This window comes from Centruroides vittatus, unplaced genomic scaffold, assembly GCF_030686945.1.
Source record: "Centruroides vittatus isolate TY-2023 unplaced genomic scaffold, ASM3068694v2 contig_1074, whole genome shotgun sequence".
NCBI lineage: Eukaryota > Metazoa > Arthropoda > Arachnida > Scorpiones > Buthidae > Centruroides > Centruroides vittatus.
In genome coordinates, this window is record NW_027120692.1 from 660,686 (window position 1) to 680,825 (window position 20,140).

A 20,140-nucleotide genomic window follows, 5' to 3' on the forward strand; every position below is an offset into this window, starting at 1 on the left:
AAAACTTTATGTAAAAATTAAAACTAAAAATATTTATAATTAGATATTTGAAAAGAAAAATATAACTGAATAACTTTAATTTAAATACAATCTTAATCAAGAAATTAATAATAGTAATAAATATCAAAAATTTTAAATATTAATTTTAAAATATTAAAAGAAATTTTATTCTGAAAAAATGGAACAAAATAATTATATAATTAAATAATCCATAAATTTATTGTGGTCAAATTTTACTGTCCTTTCATCATCTGAACATTAAAGACAAATATGTATAAATAGCTTACTTTAAATTATTAAAAATAAAAAATCCTATAGAATCTATCAATAATATAATCCAATAGTATTTAAAAATAATGTTTCTTACACATTTTCTTGTAAAATGAATATATACAATCAAACATTAGTAACAAAATAAAATTTATAGCTCCTTCAACAATAACATCTTCCCATAGTTAGAGTTACTTTTTATATAACTTCATTTATTATAATGCAAATTTTTACATAAGTGATTATTAATATCTTTAATCATTTGGATAAAAAATTACATCCAATACACAATTGCTAATCCAAACTAATTTTTACACAGTATTATTCATATTAGTTGGGTTATTTATACGTAACCCAACTAATCTGAATAATTCTGTAAAAATTAGACAAGCAAGTCAAAAAGAACTATGCATAAATATGTATATACAGATCATTAAAATGTTTTAATACTATATTTAGTACATCTATTTAAATTAATATAACCTATACAATCTTATTTATTGCAACTACTTAAACTGTTATGACACTTTGAATTGCACAACAGTCCCTTGCTTTTATGACTGCATTTAGTTGTGGAACACTTCTTTTTGCAATTACAGTGTGTATAGCCTTGTCCTCCACTTCTCGAATTAGTTGCAACTGCTTTTCTCAGCGACATTTCTTGAGACGAAATCTCGTCTGTAGAAAGTAACTTTTCTTTACAAATTATGAACAGATTACGGGTATAAAGTTGTTTGAGGGTACCATTTTTGTTTGCTAATTTATAAAAGTCGGAGTCTTCTATTCCAACAACAACCACTAAAACATTTTGGGCATCTGTACGACCATGGTCGACATCAGGGACTTGTATTCGTATGATATAACCAATTTGAGCAAAAGGAAATTTTCTTTTTGAGGTTTCTAACATTTTTATTGCTTGCAGTAGAAGATTCTCTTTCACGGCCACTCTTTTTATAGATATAAACTCGTGTTGTTCAGTCAGTGCTTGATATGAAGATGTGGTAGGTTGCAGCTCTCCTTCAATATTTTTCTTTGGAATATGGTTTTCAGTATGGTCACTGCTCAAATTTTCTTCAAAAGTATTAACAATTTCTTCAAACTGTTCTTCGGTTTTAATATTTGCAATTTGCTCGCCAGGCAAAGATGACGATGCTAAGCCTCTTTTCAATTTAATACCAAACAGGGCTTCAAAGGGACTTTGGCGTATTCCTTCATCGTATGTTGTGTTCTTGACAAATTGAACAAAGGACAAATCATCTGATTATTTATTTGTATCATTATCATTCATCCATGCAGTTAACATATTCTGTATAGCCTGATTGGCCCTTTCAACTGAGCCTTGTGTTTGACTATAACAAAGCTTTCCGTGAACTATCTTAACATCTTTCCACATAGCACATAGTTCAGATATGACTGGATTACTGAATTCCCTACCATTATCTGAATGCAATATAGCTGGGGTACCAAATGTTAAAAATATTTGAAGAAGGTGATACACTACTTCTTCAGCTGTCTTAATTTTTAAAGGTCGTAACTGGACAAACTTTGTTAAATAGTTTTGATATACCATTATGAACTTGTAATCACCATCCCTGTAGGACTGCAAGTCTATCAGATCAACTTGACATCTTCAGTTTAACTCCGAACTGACCATTGGTTTCACAACAATACCATTTTCAGGTGCACTATGTTTCATTTCACATTGTTTACATAAATTTAAATACAACATTACAATTTCATATGTAACACTTTTGTATTTAACTTGCAATTCTTTAAGCATGGGTGTTCTTCCTCCATGGCTTATTCTGATGTGAGTTTTGGATAGTATACTGAACAATTCATTATTGGTAAATAATACTGTATATTCATTTCTCCTGGTTTTAATGGCATAGTTAACTTCTCTTCATCATTAATTTTTAAAATGTCAAAACGTTTTAATTGTAATCCAAAAGTCTACTGCACTTAGTTTTAGCAGAAATCACTTCAGAAAGTATTTTAGACTAAATACTTTTCTTGAAAAAAATAAAAACAATTGTCTTCTTGTTTACTCGCAATTAATGCACATAACTTTTCAAAAAAAAGGATCACAGTTCACTATTGGTTCAGTAGCCATTCAATATAAATTAGAGAATCAAATAAAAAAATAAAAATTAATCAAACATTGCACGCACCAGCAAACCTTGCATAAGACTGACAAACAGCACTGTTCAACGGTATATAACAAATAGATGGCATGTGACCTCTATCGCAGCAGAGGATTTGGCGAGAGAGAACAAAGAATTTGGCATTTTGTCGCTTCTCTCTGGCCATGTCTTCTCGCGGCTTGTCATTTCAACCTCCACTGGAGCTTATCTGTGCTTGTCGACATATACCAGTGATGGTTCAAATGTATAATAATATAACTAATATTAAGTCTTTCACCAACATATTTGGTATATGTCAACATTCATTGGAGAATATTGAGATTCTCTAATTTCAGTCTTTCACAGTTATATTATATAATTTCATGTTGAATGCAAGCATTATTAAATGGGTAAAAGTTTATCACAAGAATGAATTGGCCATAACAGTTCTGGCAAATGCCAGAAGGGTCAGTGCCAAAACAGACCAGCACTTAGAAACTAAGTAAAGTGCTGTTAATTGAAATTTCGAAGTATTATTTATTAGTTATATTCAAATGTAAATACTTATTTACATAAGTGACCGCTCAAAAATTCTGTATGTTTTGGAAATGTCTATCATGTATGTCTTGATTGTAAATAAAATCAAGAGACAAAACGTTGGTGTATTGCTTAAAAATAATTACCTAAACTTATTTCTGGCTTAAATGTTAATATGAAAATAATAATGATAATTACATTACTAGTTACTGCAACAGCTTGGCTAACTTCTTGACTCTTAATTCGCTTAACCTTTTTCTCCCTGGCAGTCGCCATTTTCGTTTACAAGCTACTACTTCGCCACCTACAGTCTGTTGTTACGAGTACGTTTGAATGCACGCCATAATGTCCCTTACGTGATTCACTAAAAGATTTTATTTTAATTTTCAAACGTAAAATATTAAAAAAGAACTAATGTAATTATTATTTATAAAATAACATATGTTAATTTTAAAATTCATGAAACAAACTAAAATTTCGACCCGTCCGAATACGATTCCGGGTCCCCCAGAATGGTAATCTATTACCTTAAGTGCTCGGCTACATATAAGAGATTAATAAATAAATATGAAACTATTTGTAAAGTTATTTGCTAAGTTATCGCCGACTCGTCCAGTTTTTAATATATTTAAAATAATTTCCATTCCACAAACTTTTTGAAACTCGGGAATGAATCTGAACCAGTCGAAAACCCCAAAGAAATTTTCGGAGGCGGGCATCCTGATATGTCCGACCTTGACACTCATCACACGATCGTCCCATTGTGAACCTAGCCGAATCCATAATAGCTTGCGATAAAAGGATCCTCTTATCGCAAGCTATTTTGAACCCACATGGTGGAAAGTTTAGAAAACAGATGATTTAATTCAGGATTGTTCCTAGTTTTTTTGAATATCGTACTATTGTTGCATGTAGCAACAGCAGCATATCTCACGCCACATTGTATTCAATTTTATTTGAAAATAAATAAATAAATAATCATATAATTATATATATATATATATAAACATACACACACACAACTCAAAATTTAAATCGCAACATTACGAAGAATTCACGTAGCCACGTGCAAATTGCAGGACTGTAGAGATGACATAGGTATGTAAATGATTAAAAGAACAAAGATACGCTATGCAATAAATAGACACCGGTTTATTCAGTAACAAATATAGTCCCAACGGGCAGGGGGACCATATTCGTTACTGTCAAGTGACAACGGTCAGGTGGCAGCCTACTGCTCTGGGGGACCCGGGATCAAATCCAGACGGGTCGAAAAAATCCCCAGAAATTTTTCGGGGGATGGTCCGTCCGGATATGTCGGGCTCCGTCCCTCACCACTTGGCGGGCTTGGCCGACCCATAATGGGCTTGCCAAAAGAGGCCCTCTTAGTGCTCACAGAGTGGAGTTTTAAAAAAACACAGGCCGTTATACGGCAGAGCATAAAATCAATGAGGCAATTAATGATTGCCTGAGCCATACCTTACCAAACTGCGTCCACTGTAGTGCGCATGTTGTCTAAAGGTGTCCCAAGTGCAACTTACGTCAAACGAAGGGCGCGTTAATAGCGGTCACTCTGCGTCTCCTCTACTATGGGAGCGATGCTGTTGGTGGACATTTACAAAGTCTAGACACGATACCGAGATGCATCGCGGCAGTCGCCATTTTGGATCAGTTTCAGGTTATGTGTACGGTGTTGCTAAAGCAAAGCTAATTGTTTCTTTCGATTTCAATTGGTTGAGTTTCTTGTTAGATATATAAATATTTTTTAAATGGTTGGATGTTCAGCACCGAATTGTAAAAATTCGACAGAAAAAGGTGTAAGATTATTTCGTTTTCCATTTGACAGATCAGGTAGAATGATGATTAAGAAAAAAACATGATCTGCTTACATTTAAGAAGCGTTTTTTTAAACAAATCTTTTAGTACTGTACATTAAACATCACTTTTCAGAATTAAAAAAAATATATTTATCACAAGAACCACATGATATTATCAAAAAAATATTCACTATTCAATTATTTTTCAAACATTTATATTAATTAAATTATTATTATTTATTAATTATTGTGAAGATTTCTGCTGTGAGATTTGTAATATCACATACAATAAATGATTACTTGCTTAGAAGACTACAGAAAATTATTTTCCTCTTCTAGTTGATGTTTTGTTTTATTGAGAACAACAGCCATACAAGATTGCTTGAATATATTCAATAAGAAAACTTAAACTGAAATTTAGTGCATTTTTATAATTAATATTGCTTTTATAACTTCATATTTTGATACAATACTAATAGAGATTTCTTTTAAATATTTTATGTTGTTAGATGAAAACAAAAATTCAGTATATAAACTGCTTAAATATTTAACACTTATTCTAAAATGTTTGCAATATGCATCATTTTAAGTGGTTTTAATTAACCCTGTTTAAATTACATTAAAACATAGTTCTCAGATCAATACTAGTCTATAGACTGCTTGTTGTAAAGTTTTAGTTTTCTGACAGGTTGTATAACAATATTATGTAACTTATTAAACAGAATAACAGAAACATTAATATAACTAATTTATTAAAGAGAATAAATGTTATAATATTGTTTGTGGACTAAAACACACTTTAAAATTTAAAATATAGTAATTGAAATTAAAACTTTCAGCCATTTAATGTAATATTTCATAATAATTGAGAATAATGTAACATACTACAAACTGCATATTCTACTGAGTAATTGTTGCTTAATAATTATTTTATTATAAAGTAAACAATAAATAAAATTGAAGTAGATATTTCTATTTTTTGTCTACTGTTTAATAAAATTTTTATAAATATACTTATTTAATTGTTTATAAAAAAAATAATAAATACAGTAAATTTAGTTTATATGCATAAGAAAGCTCCTAAATAAAGGAAATTATCTCCTTGCAAATATTTTTGAAAATTTACTTTACATAACATGTAAAGTTTGTGAGAATGGTTTTCTTTTCTCTTCATCTAATTTTAACTCATAAAAATGTTTAATCTAAGCTCCTGTTTGCAGTTTGTGTAATAATGTATAAGTGCATGTGAATATAAAAAATTAAATATATTTTTATTTTAGAAATATCTCCAAATTTCTTCTCTAATTTTGCATTTCGAAAGTATATAAATTTATCCGTGCACTGTATCATATGTAGCTTTTTATTTTGAAACATACGTTGTTAAAGCTTTTATGTGTCAGAGTAGGCCTAACCTCTAAATGAAAAAATACTCTATTTGATATTATAAAAGAAATTCCGTGGTTCGAACTCGAAGGAACGTATAGTTTATAGCACGTAGATAGCATGAAATCTATACCGTGACCTCGGAACTGCTATCCAAAATGGCGGCTCCGTAGAGAACGTTGGTGTCTTGACCTTATGTTTATAGATCTTGGACACTTAGGAACGACGGTAAAAGAAAGAAAGATACCGGGGGCCGTACTATCGATGGTATCGTAATAGAGAAATTTACGATTTTAAAATATGCGTTTTTAGAGACAAAAGAAGTGTCCCAATTGTAAAATTTAACCATAAAATGTAAATGAGCGTTTAAAGTAACCACGAAAAAAATTAGAATGCCGGCTACCATTCGAAAAATATTCGAGAAGACACTTACACGTGCACTAACTTGCGCTTTCATAACTTCTAAATATTCATTTAAAAACAATGGATCTCGAAACGAAATTGACTGAGACACGGAGGACGCCGCCATGTTGCTTTTCACTGTAAACTATTACTACGAGCGGCCGTTTTTACCGTCCGACGGCGCGCACTCTGGCCGGAATATAGGAACGCGTTCCGCAGGAATTTTTAAAACAACGCTTCCGAGTTTCCACATGTGTTCGATGGGAGAGAGATCTGTCCAGGGAAGAATGTGAATTCCGTTCAAGCTGGTGAGAGTTCACCAGACGACGTGCAGTCGGGCTTTGGTTCAGCAGTAGCGTGTGGTTAATGTGACGTACTGATCTGCTGTTAGAGTACCGAAAATGTAAATCAGAGCTATTTGACCCCGAGATACCCCCACACCTATCCATGGCAGTCTTTCCTCCACAGGCACATCAGTGGCCAAGCAGTTTCGTTCCCTGCACAGTGGGAGTTCAGTCGTGGGTTTGCGCCTCGCCAGGACGGGCTGGCAACGTGGAGTTTTCCGGGTTTTCTCCACTTCTGTAACGCCTAAATAGGGGAAAGTTATCCTTAAAAAGATCTCCCGGAAGGCATTCCCCTAGGCAGATCGCTCACGTATTGCGTCGCCGTAAATTAACAAACAAACAAACAAACAACTTTCGTCCCAGAAGCGGGATTCATCCTTAAACAATACTCAATGCCATTCAGTGGTCGTGTTGCCATGACGACGACACCATGCCATGTGTGCTGTGTCGAGTAGTTAATCGCACTCCACGTTGCTGGTTGCTTTGCACGAACTCGTATTGCACGAAGTCAGACTGCAAGCACAGTGCAGTCTGCCTTCGTGCAACCTGTTGCGAATGGTTTGGGCAGACAGAGATGCACCCGTTGACAGTGACAGACAGCTTCGGATGTCGTGTTGTGGCAAACTGGTCTCGACGGCCGTTTGGTGAATCTGCTAGTCTGTGTGCTCTGCCATGCGCTGGTGTGATCTACTTCCTTTTCGGCGTGTTTGCAGATGTTCTGTGTCCGTAGTGTCACACATCGCTGGATGGTATTCATGTCGTGTCTAACCGTGTGGCAACTTCGCACATCGACAAACCGAGATGGCGCAACTCCAGGATACGGTCTCGTTTCCCAGCCGTTAACTGGTGGTATTCAGCTCTCTGTGGTCTCCGAGGCATTTTCTATGCTTCTTCGAAAATTGGGCAACCGCAAACCGTCGCTGATAGCATTTACGGCCGGAGCCGGCTGCTAGTTTTTACAGCCTTAAACTGGGAATCGGATGACCCGATACGTACGCAAACTTAATCATTTGCACATCTCTGTCACTTCTGTCTACGTGCATTCCTTCGTGATATTAAAATTTCACTTTTGAAAAGTTTATTTCGCTTTTGATTTTATATGAGAAATTTCGGCACAGAAAAATATCAAGCACAGATATTTACATTTCAACCGTTGAATAATTCAAAAGAGAAATAAGTAATTGATTTAAAATAATAAATAGCAATCGATCTTTCCACTTGTTAAGAATAGGACGCGACATGCTCCATCGTATTGCTATGATGACAAAAGCCGAACCCTTGCCCAAGTTCCGGAACTCAAAATTGCCTCAACAAACATACATTGTTTCTATATACCACGGCTAACACTACACATTTCTATCTCGTTGCCTATAATAGACGATTTTAATATCTGTGCCGCAAGAGATATATAAAGGGACAAAAATATGTTTAAAAATTACATTTTGGCGCTTTTATAGCCCAAATGTTTTAATCATATTAACAACAAAAGTATTTTTTATGAGTTATTAATATATAAATGATTACAAGAACTCTAGTTATCGTTATTTGTTATTGTTTTAAACATTTTAAATTATACAATATAATAACAATTTAAGCGCAATTTACCGTAAACCTTTTAAGTAAAAATTATTTTGAATTACGTAAGAATAAATTTATTAAAATTTTTCTAATTTAAAAATTAATAAATAAAAAATGTTTATAATAAACTTTCTTTATAATTATTTATATATTCGATATTTTTGGAAAGCTTTTCAAGAGAATCTGGCACATTGAAAACACGTGATTGCACACATATGCTGGGTGTTTTGAATTGTATTTATAGTTTATAATTTATAAAAGAATGTTTCCTTATAAGATTAAAGTGTTATTGCTGCTATTTATATAATATTCTTGGATTATGCCAACGAGTATATATTTGATATCATCTAAATGGTTAAATATGGCAGAAAATACCTTACCTGCATTGTATCCTTTATGGCATACGTCAACATTTAGTAATCACTCGTGTGCTTTCTGTGTTATGGACTTCAGTTTAATTCCTGACCATGGAGGCACTGGAGTAGATGTACATTTTGAATCTGGATCATCAAATAGACAAAATAGTTGTTTATTGTCAGTTTTAAAACATGAAAATACCAAAAACTTTGTGTCAAAAAAATGTGCACTTCCCTTTACTCCTCCAAATATGTTAGAAGAGTTATTTGATCCTTGCTGTGAACAGCTGTGTCAGTTACACAGGCGAGAGAAACAATTTTATAATAGTTTATTTCGTACTGTACACAGTAAGAGCAAGTCCAGCAAAAAGTTTTATCTTAATTTTGAGAAACAGTTGTCTAGATTCAGTATAAAACAGGAAGAAATTGTAGTACCAAAATCATTATATGAGATGGCTGAAATTATGCCTGAAAAGTTACCTGTTCCCAAAGAAAACTGGCTCTATTCTGGAGGATGTCTCAATTGTGTTAAATGTATAAATATAAATGATAATATGCCATTACTAATATATCCAGGAGGAAAACATCTAAATGAAGTTATGATAACAGAACTCAGTAGAAACTTAGATGATGATAAATTTTTTAATTATTCAACTAAAGAAAACATTAAAGTTAATAATAATATATGTCAAATATATTCACAAGCATTCTCAGAAAAAATTTTATGTTCTGTACGAGAAAAAGAATGCTGCAATTTTTTATCAATAACTTCAGACTGTGCAAGTATTGATTCTGTTTTTAAAATAATAGATGATAAATTGGCTTATTGTTCCTTAAGTCCCTATATAATGGGTGAATATGCATTATGTACTCAAAAAGGACATTTAATAATTAGGAATTTTGATAACGATAAAACGTTGTGGGATTCAGAATGTAATGATAATATTAAGATTCAAATGGAAAGATTGGATTCCTGGCAAGGGTGCTACTTTGGATCACATCCACGTTGTACATCTTATTCTAATAGTACCACAGTTTGTCTTGCTGATATAAGAAGCAAGCATTCCAAATGTTTGGAATTGTTTCCAATTAAAAGTTTTTTTCTTCTATCAAAAGAAGAAATTACTTTTTCCAGACTAAACATACATCCATCTTTTCATCATTATGTAGCAACTACGAATCATTTAGTATTAATTGATGAACGTTTTCCTAAAAAACCTATTTTGATATGGAATCATCTTTTAGATTCTTCTCCAATGTATTGTGATATACAAAAAATTGATGATTCCAGAATTCAATTATTATTAGGTTCACATCTCCCACAACAAATTTGTTGTTTTCAAGTAAGTTCTTCCAATCAAATACAGCCAATTTCAGATATGTCTCCTTGGCATCTTTCAACACCAAAAGATATAGTCAAATATTTAAAATTTAGAGAAAAGATCTCTGAAGATACAGTTTTGCAACGGCTCTCGATGCCTTTAATTGGAACTTGTAGCACAATGCATGATAATGGGTTTGTGACTTTTCAACTATCGTCTGTAGGTGATATATTTTATCAAGACCATTTTTGGAATCTAAAGGAAAAAACAGAACAGCAATTTGATTCTAGTTGTGTATTTACAGGTCCATTTGAAATGTCTGATATTGATTGGTGGATAAAAGAAGCATCATTAAATGAAATTTCTAATGCAAAATGTGATTCATCCTGGGAACCATTTTCAGTAGTTGATTGCTCTGAACAGATAAATGATATTATAGATAATTGTATTTCTTCAAAACATTGCAAATTCTGTCGTCATATTAAAAGTACAACATTCAGTAATGAAGAAATATGTCCATCCTGTAATATATCTACAGAAGATAGTAAATCTATATTTGCTTCCTTTGATGATAAAACAGTTATCAAAAAATTACCTTCATTGTGCAATAAACAATTTTCATTTAAATGTAAAATTCCCCCTTATGAAAAAATGGATTCTTTATCTAAAGACATGTATGATGTATGGTTCAAAGAAACTACAGTTCCTATCAGAAATGACGTTGAAGCTGATTCTAATTTCAATTATAATATTTCTTGTGATGATAACAGTTATAATAGTAATCTTTTGAATGAAAGTATGATTAATGATGATGAAATGGAAGATATAATTCCTCCTAGTCAAGAAATTCCAACAGTTGGTGGTGAAAGGATTAAAATACGATCACAAAAAGTTTCTTTTGTAGCAGGTTTTTAAATAATAGACAAGGTGATTTAAAATAAAGTATTTTATATATTTAAATGAATGACTATTTATTCAAAAAGAGTGAAGGTTGATTTTATAATTTTTTAAAGTAGGCTAAATCAATACATTTAAAATCACTTAAGAATTATGAGTGAATTTTTATATTGCAACCTATTACATAATATAATAAATTAGTGATACAGCCACAAATTTAGCAAGGGAGGATACAACTAAAAAAAAATTAAGAAATATTGAATGTTATTTGAATAAAACTACAACACAAAAATACACAAATGTGTTATAAACTGGTGTCAAAAAATTACATCTACTTAGTAATGTGTAGCTCCTCCATGAGCCTGATTAACAGTGGCTACATGATGTGGCATACACACTATGAAGTGTCTTGAGTTGTACAGATAATTCAGACATGTTCAATGGCTTTCCATAATTCAGTTGCATTTGTTGGATAGTTCTACAAGGCACAGAGTAATGTTTGCATAGTGTCCCATAAATGCTCTGCAAGATTCAAATCAGGTGATCAAGATGGCCAAGGAAGTAACTGAAAATGTGTCAAGTGTACCTCGAACCATGTCAGTACCACCAGTGTCTTTTGGGAAGTAACATTAACATGCTGGTTCAAACCAGCATAAAAAGGTGCAAAAATCTGTCTCAAGATTAGTGTATGTTGCACCTGTCAAAGTCAACTGCAGTGTTACCATTGGTCCCTGTTCATGCCAACAGAATGAACTCCAAACCAGGAAAGAGCCACTACCAGCTTGCACAACAACTTGCCAACATGATGTATCCATGGCTTCATATGGTCATTACCACATACAAACATGATCATTAGTTCTAAAGAGCTGAAAACAAGATCCATCTCACCACACAACATAGTGCTGGTCATCATCCACTGTCCAATTTTGATGTTTTCTAGCCCAAGTGCATTACCTGATGCCTGAATGTTAGTGATAGTACCCAAGTGGGTTGGCAACTACCAAACCAAGGAATGCAGTGTACATTGCACAGTGCATTGACTGATGGGTTCGGCAGTACCCATGTTGAAGTCTGGTGTGATTTGGTGCAGAGTTGCTCTTCATTGCATTGTTACTAACCTGAGTAGCTGCCAGCAGTCATGTTTTTGCATCAGTTACAGGCACCACACTGTGCATGTGCTGCTATCATCTGTCTGGAATATAAGAATTCCTGGTAAACCCTTGAAGATGTTTCACAAAAAAATCCAAGAACATTGGCCACTTTGCTGATATAGTGACCCATTCTTCTTGCTCCAACAATCTGTCCGTGATCAAATGGTGATAAATCCTTTACAAAGCCCATTACTACTCTAGCTAAGTTCATATGTAACTGATAAGTATCGTACCTATGGCATCACATGCAAATGTCCCAGCTCAAAGCATTTCCCCCAAGAGTAGAAGGGAACAACATTACTTGTGCTGCTATCTCTAATTTTTTGGCATGTCAGTTTATGTTATTACATATGGTTGTTTTATCGCAGTTGATGTATTATATAAATAAATATGTGAATTTACTGAATAAATTACACACACAAGTTTGAATCATCAGCTTCATATGAATGGGAAAAGGAAAAGCATTTCTTATTTGAAATATTTGAAAACAGTTATACAAGGGTGTGTTCCATAAGTAATGCGACCAATTTTTTCATGATGCGACGATACACCATAGCTAGTTCTAACCTGCTGCGCTAGGTAGCGTGGGGTGTTAGCTTCAAAACCCGCCCGGTCTCGTTTGCCTCCAAGCTGCCAGCAGTTGAAGATGTTCATTCCCGTGAACCCCATTTTCAGTTAATGTAACACAATGCGATGGATCATTCTGTGGAACAACGTTGCGCTATCAAATTTTGCGTTAAACTTAGTCGGGTTCAAATTGCTAGTCAGCATTTGTGATTATTTTGTACTATACCGGTACATTAAATTAATTTAATCTCCAAAATGCCAAAAAGAAACCTGTGTTTGCTGATGATTGAAAAAAAGTCTATGATCGTATTGACGAAGTTAAATATGAACTGTGCTTTTCAGAATTTTCAGTAACTCATGGTGGGTGTTTAAACATTAAAAATCACTTGAAATGTAAGAAACATAGGGCGTTTTTTTTTACATAGTAAAAATGTAGCGAAATGACATCACAAACCATTTAGAAACGGGATTCAGTGTGTTTGCTGTAAAGTGCTTCTTGAGTGCTGCATAAAAAAAAAACACGCCCATATGGCAAGCAATAGGAACTTTCTCAAATATATTGTCATATTTTAAATGTACCGATTTAAGTGACAAAAAATTTTTAAAGAAAGTTCACACTAGTGATAAATTTTAATAACTTTTTAATAATAAGATATGTTTAGTTGAGTTATTAAAAATTGCTTTTAACTCATTGTTTTTGTTAACAACTACTTTATTTAGCCTTTTCAATCATAGGTACAGTACTTATCCTAGTAGGCTTTATTTTCTATTGTGAGTATTTTCTCAAAATTGTTCCGGTTTGAGAAAAAAATATTATGGTGAGCCTACTTGTATTGATTACAATGCAGTGCTCCTATAAGTTAAATATGAATGCACTGATACAGTAACTCTTCAGTGGCATCTGTGGTAACTTATTAAAAATAAAAGAAATGCCTCATACATTATAAAAGTTTTTTTTAAATTTGAGTTTTAGGCACTTTGCAGAGTATAGTGCCAATTTTGCCCCATCTGTAAGAACAAGCTCAAATGTGCAGAAATACAGCATGACACTACTGTTTGTCAAACAGGACTTTATTTTATCAAAATATAAATTAGTTTATTTTGTGTAAAAATTGAGTGGCTGAAATTAATATCCAAATATAAATCCTAATATGTTTGAGATGTTTATGAAAGAATAATACCAAGGTCAAGAATGTTCTTGGCTACTAGATGGAATCTGAATCCAAATCCTCTGATAATACACTGAATGTTCTAATCAGTTAAGCTACTAGAGCAGTCTTGTCTTCTAATACACACTTTACTTAGACCCTTTTTAAACACATTTATTTGTATTGTCACTGATTTCAGTCAAGAAACAAATAACTGTTCCAAGTATAAGGTTAGACAGTTTCATTAAAAAACAGGCTATGTATATTCTAGGATTAAAGAATTCCATTCCATTAAAGAGTTCCATCCATGATTAAAGAATGTGGTTTGTATTGCACCTGGTAACAAAACACCTTTTTCTTATAAACACACCAAAAATATAAATCCAAGATTAATTTTTTTACATGTAATTTGTTTTACACCATCAAAATTGTACTTTACAATGTTTTATTATTAATCAATAATTTTACATTATTCCAAATCTGGAAAACAAGAAACAAACTCCTGTAATACAAGAATATCTTAAAACTTTAGTTATTTTTTGTGTGTTTTTTCCCTCTAATGAGAAGACATCATTTAAATAAAATTACTTGGTGGACAGCCACAAGTTCAAAAGACACCATGACATGCTGGCATTGAGTTTACTAATTTTTAAGCATGCGGCACGTACTAAGCAAGCCCAGAGAATTTGCCCTTGACTACTTTTCTAGACACCGGATCGAATTTGGGCAGTCGAAAAGCCTCGAGAATTTTTCATAAATAGTCAGTCTATCTCGGATATACTCGTAGTATGCCGGGTCCCTCTCATCATCATCATCATCATCCGTTGACCTCAATGTGAACTTGGTCAAACCCACCATGAGAAAACTGAGTGTCTTTCTTTTCATTTTAATAAATATTAAGAGCGCCAAAATGTGTAATTATAATATTAAAAACTATGGGATATTAAGATCTGGGATCAAACCCAAATCTGGACGGCTCGAAAAACCACAGGAATTTTTCGGGTCCCGAATATGTCGGAACCTGTCCTTTCCAGCTCATTATGGGTCTGGCCAAACTCATAATGGTGAAGAAGCTGCTAAAGAATGTTTTTTTTTTTTTTTAGTGCCCACAGTGAGAAAATAGTTTTTTAAAATAGAAAAAACACCGCATTAATTAATAAAATTCAATAAAGTTCGAACATATTTCATTTTTCATAATTGTTAAAACACAATACAGTGGTGCCTCATATAACGTACTTAATCCGTTCCAGGCGCACGTCCGTTAAGTGAAACGTCCGTTATACGAAACGCATTTTCCCATAGAAATACATGTTAAAACATCTAATTCGTTCCGCAGCATAAAATAACCGTACTGTATCAGAAAAAAATGAACATGGGGTGCGTTTTTTTTATTCCTCCGCGTAACTCAGCGCGAGCGACATCCGTTTAAAAATTCCTGCGGAACGCGTTCTTAAATTCTGGTGGGAGTGCGCGCCGTCGAACGGCAAAAACGGCCGCTTGTAGCAGTAGTTTACGGTAAAAAGCAACATGGCGTCTTCCGTGGCTCAGATAGTTTCGTTTCCGGGTCCATTATGTGGTTTTATGAACGAAAATTTAAAAATTGTGAAAGCGCAAGTTAGTGCACGCGGTGATGTAAGTGTCTTTACGAATTTTTTTCGAATGGTAGCCGGCATTCTAATTTTTTTCGTGTCTATTTTGAATGCTCTTTCAACAAATAATCCATTTTATGGTTAAATTTTACAATTGGGACTCTTCTTTTGCCTTTAAAAGCTCATATTTTAGAATTATATATTCCTCCATCACGATACTATCGATAGTGCGAGCGCTGCCATCTTTCTTTCACCGTCGTTCCTAAATGCCTACAAACAGCAGCGCACTCCCGTAGTAGCGGAGACGCAGAGCTCCGCTACTACGTCTCCGGTTACGTTTGTTTAGTATGTTAGGAAAACACTAACGCACCCATGGAGCAGTCGCCAATTATGCCGGAAAGTCCGTTGTTCGCAGCCAGTCCGTTTCTCGAGTCACGTAACGGCCAAACAGAAAGTCCGTTGTTCGCAGCCAGTCCGTTGCTCGAGTCACGTAACGGCCAAACAGAAAGTCCGTTGTTCGAAGCGTCCGTTATTCGAGGCGTACGTTATACGAGGCACCACTGTATTTTAGAATCTATTGTTAGTTTATTGTTCTGCTTTGTTACAGGTCGAGTAAGTGCGAACTGGAAAGCGATTTTTCTAAGTTTATTGATATTGAGTTAATATTTCAATTAAATTTTGTAAGTGTTTTGATCTTTATTAATGAATCAATTGCTGAATGTTTTTGTGTCATACTTTTATTGTTAAATATGGAGTAGACGAGGCATTTCATTGCCTCCGATTGGAAGAAAACTTTCATTAAGATGAAAATCAGACAGACTTCATTATGATTAATTGTTGTTCTGTGTATAGCAGCAATTCTCAAGAATGAAGAAAGGATTTTTAAGAAATTTACGACTACAAATACAAATATTTAAATAAATTATTTTAATAATTATTATATTTCCATTTTAAGTACTGAAGATACGATATAAGCATTTTTTCAGATTTTTTTATTTATAAATATTTAAATAAAAATAAATTTTGTTGTAAATTTTAAATTACAGATTTGATGAATATGGTTCAGATTTATCTGAAGTTAATTTTTGTTCTTTGCTTATTGAGTGGAAAACATTGATATGAGACAAAACATCCCAATAAAATGACTCGTTCGAAAGTCGAGAAGACTTTTGATTTTAATACATTCAATGACAACAAAAACGAACCTAAAGTCAGAAGAAATAATATTTCTTCGACACTGAAACAAAAACTTCTAAACTTTATGAAGAAACAAATCGAGGTTTGTATAAAAATCACTACGGCATTCGAATAAATTAACATGGTTCTACTATTGTTTTTCTTAATTATATATTAATACTATATATTATCTTAAAATAAAATAAATTAACGTTATTTTCCTTGGGATTACAGAAAAGAAGAACCCATTCCTCGATGAGAGAGCCAAATGCAATGATGAAAACCATCGATCATTCATATGTTGCTGATAACACTGCGGTATCTCCATCGTTTCGAAAAGCATTTGTTAATAGATGGATCCAGTATCGGAACAAGTATAAGGATATAAAAAACGAGGAAGAAAAGTTTCTTCTATTGATTCATTATCTGATGATAATCGAAGAAAAAAATTCAACTTGATTGTCAAGTATGACAATTTTAAAACGAATTTGAATAAAGAAAGGAAATTCTTCAGGAATATCAACAAAGAAGATAATAATAAAGAGGTCAAAATTAAGAAGAAAGTTCTTTCTTTGTTTGACGTGAATGAAGATGAAAAACAAAAGAAACGAATGAAACTCAAAAACAAAATGAACAAGACCAGACCCAATATTATTGCTCAAATAGCTAAGGGTGAAATACACCAATGTAAAGGGAAAAAATGTGTTCTTCGTTATCGTCAACATTACTTCTTGACTCAAAACAGAAATAAAAAACTAAGGAAATTCTACGCATTTAACAAAAAACGGACTCAGTTCAAGAAGAAATATAAAACATCAAATAGAAAACAACAATTTCCACGGTTTCGACATAGGAAAAGGATTGGTAAACCATTGATTGCTCATTCGAAGAACTTAAAAACTAGATTTAAAACAAGAGTTAAACAGAGTTCAGTAGAATTGAAGGAGAACCACGAATATCACGACGAAACATTACAAGATCCAAAATATAGGAAACTAAAAACAATCGAATATATAATTGTATCTCTAATGATGCTCTTTTGGGTAGGTGCTAGTATTTTAATATATCGCTGCTACAATCGCTTTTGTAGAAAAAAGTAACCTTCTTCCTGGTGAGGAAAGTAATGTTCCATTTCAAGATGTTCCGAAACGAAGTGAAGACAATATATATGATCATCAAACGATTCAAAATTTGAACAAAGAACGAACTAATACACAAGATTATTTCAAGTCAAATGGAACAGACGACTTAAAAGTACTTCAGAAATTCTTTCAGACTTTGAAATCATCTACAACAAGCTTCGTCCTGAAAAACAAAAGAATGTGGCGGAAGAAAACATGGAATCGACAGCGAGGCACTTAGAAATGATGCTTACATAAAGACGAAAGCCCCTAAAGTTTGATGCTTGCATCTTTTCAAACCCCCACAGACCACGAATTGTAAAATGGAATTCAAACACTAAATGACAAATTTAATGATTAAATTAATTTTATTATATTAGTTAATTAATTAATAATTATTTCTGATTAAATGTTAATTTAATGAATCAATAAATTGACTTTCGTTTTCATTCTTCTTCTAAATATTGTTTTTTAAATACGTTGATGGAGTCGACGACCAGCGACTTTTATGATAAAGTAATTAACGACTTTGCGGAAAAAATCGCCGAATAGAATTAGTTTATAAAAAATTCAAAAAACAAGTTTTTCTATCATTGTTTGAATCGTATCAATTTGTATTATGTATTTGTATTTGTTTAACTTTTTTTAGAAATGTACTTCGCCCTACGCGGGCTTTAATCTTGCGGGGTAGACGGCCGTCTTCGACCCGCAAGTGTGTGTTCAATCTTCGCCCTACGCGGGCTTTAATCTTGCGGGGTAGACGGCCGTCTTCGACCCGCAAGTGTGTCTTCAGTCTTCGCCCTACGCGGGCTTTAATCTTGCGGGGTAGACAGCCGTCTTCGACCCGCAAGAATGTGTTTTGTCTTCGCCCTACGCGGGCTTTAATCTTGCGAGGTAGACGGCCGTCTTCGACCCGCAAGTGTGTCTTCAGTCTTCGCCCTACGCGGGCTTTAATCTTGCGGGGTAGACGGCCGTCTTCGACCCGCAAGTGTGTCTTTAGTCTTCGCCCTACGCGGGCTTTAATCTTGCGGGGTAGACGGCTGTCTTCGACCCGCAAGTGTGTCTTCAGTCTTCGCCCTACGCGGGCTTTAATCTTGCGGGGTAGACGGCTGTCTTCGACCCGCAAGTGTGTCTTCAGTCTTCGCCCTACGCGGGCTTTAATCTTGCGGGGTAGACGGCTGTCTTCGACCCGCAAGTGTGTCTTCAGTCTTCGCCCTACGCGGGCTTTAATCTTGCGGGGTAGACGGCCGTCTTCGACCCGCAAGTATGTCTTCAGGTCTTCGGAGAAATTGAAGATTATATAGCTACGAAAGAATGGAGAGCGCTGATTAAATTAAAATTAGGTTCTGATTAAAATTACTGTCCAGAGATACTATGGAATATCCTCATATTGTGTGACAGGAAGCTGTACACAGCTTCGACTTAACGCAGTTTGTCTTAGCCAGGTTTTACTGTACGTTAAAACGACATTATAAGGAAGCAGGAGATAACTTCAACATACATAGAACGTATTGAATTTATTTATTATAACATTCAAACTGATGTATGACTAATCCCAATCAAATTTTATACGTAATCTGATAAAGTAATTTCCAAAAATCTGACGTTTGAAATGAAATTCGAAATCTTAAACTATAAATTTAACATTTTATCGCCAATAATTCCATTTTGATTTCCTATAAATCATAAATAACAATTTACTTACTTACCGAAGTTCATTTATAATGAAAATTCTTTTGGAAAATCTCATAAAACGCAGGAAAAAACGAGAAAATTTTCATTTAAAGATGGCGACCAACAATAGAAAATTCGAACAATTAGCTTGTTTTGAACGTTCAACATTCGGTAAATACGTCACGCGTTACGTCAAAACATTAATCGATTTGAAATATTTTACAGTAAAACCCCGCTTAACGCTGTTTCGGTATTACGCGGTAGTATTGGAATTACCTAAGATCGCACGCAGTGTTGGGATCAGGGCGTAATATCAAATTTTAAAGCTTATTATATGCGGCGGACATTCCGACAACTGATTAATAAAACAGATGGAGCAGATAAACAATCCATTAGAGAATTTTGGAAAATCTATAATATCGTGAATGCTGTAGACAACATCAATCTTTCCTGGAATGAGGTGACCGAGAAATGTTTTGAAAGGAGAATGGAAGAAAGTATGGCCGGAGCTAAGCAAGGATGTTGACACAAGAGAATCCATGTTGATGTCGACGAAATTGTCAAGCTAGCTAATGAAACAGGGTTGGATAACATAAATGCGCAGGATATTGAAAAATTATTGCAAGTTACAATTGGAGAAAGTTTTTCCAACGACGATCTTAAAGAATTAGTAGAACAACAGGTG

General features: G+C 33.7%; 2 protein-coding genes across 2 annotated transcripts in view; one reads left to right on the forward strand and one right to left on the reverse strand.

Annotated features, from left to right (window-relative positions):
• Positions 1–3,230, reverse strand: part of thoc5 (THO complex 5) — a 29,217-nt gene extending 25,987 nt beyond the window's left edge. The window contains exon 1 of the mRNA XM_067267980.1: positions 3,129–3,230. Coding sequence (XP_067124081.1) covers positions 3,129–3,206 — 78 coding nt within the window. The 5' untranslated portion in view covers positions 3,207–3,230. The remainder of the gene's footprint in view (positions 1–3,128) is intronic.
• A 5,430-nt stretch (positions 3,231–8,660) lies between these two features.
• Positions 8,661–11,092, forward strand: LOC136973256 (TATA box-binding protein-associated factor RNA polymerase I subunit C-like). The gene has a single exon (XM_067267971.1). The coding sequence runs from the start codon at positions 8,774–8,776 to the stop codon at positions 11,045–11,047; it is 2,274 nt and encodes a 757-aa protein (XP_067124072.1). The 5' UTR covers positions 8,661–8,773; the 3' UTR covers positions 11,048–11,092.
• The last annotated feature ends 9,048 nt before the right edge of the window (positions 11,093–20,140 follow it).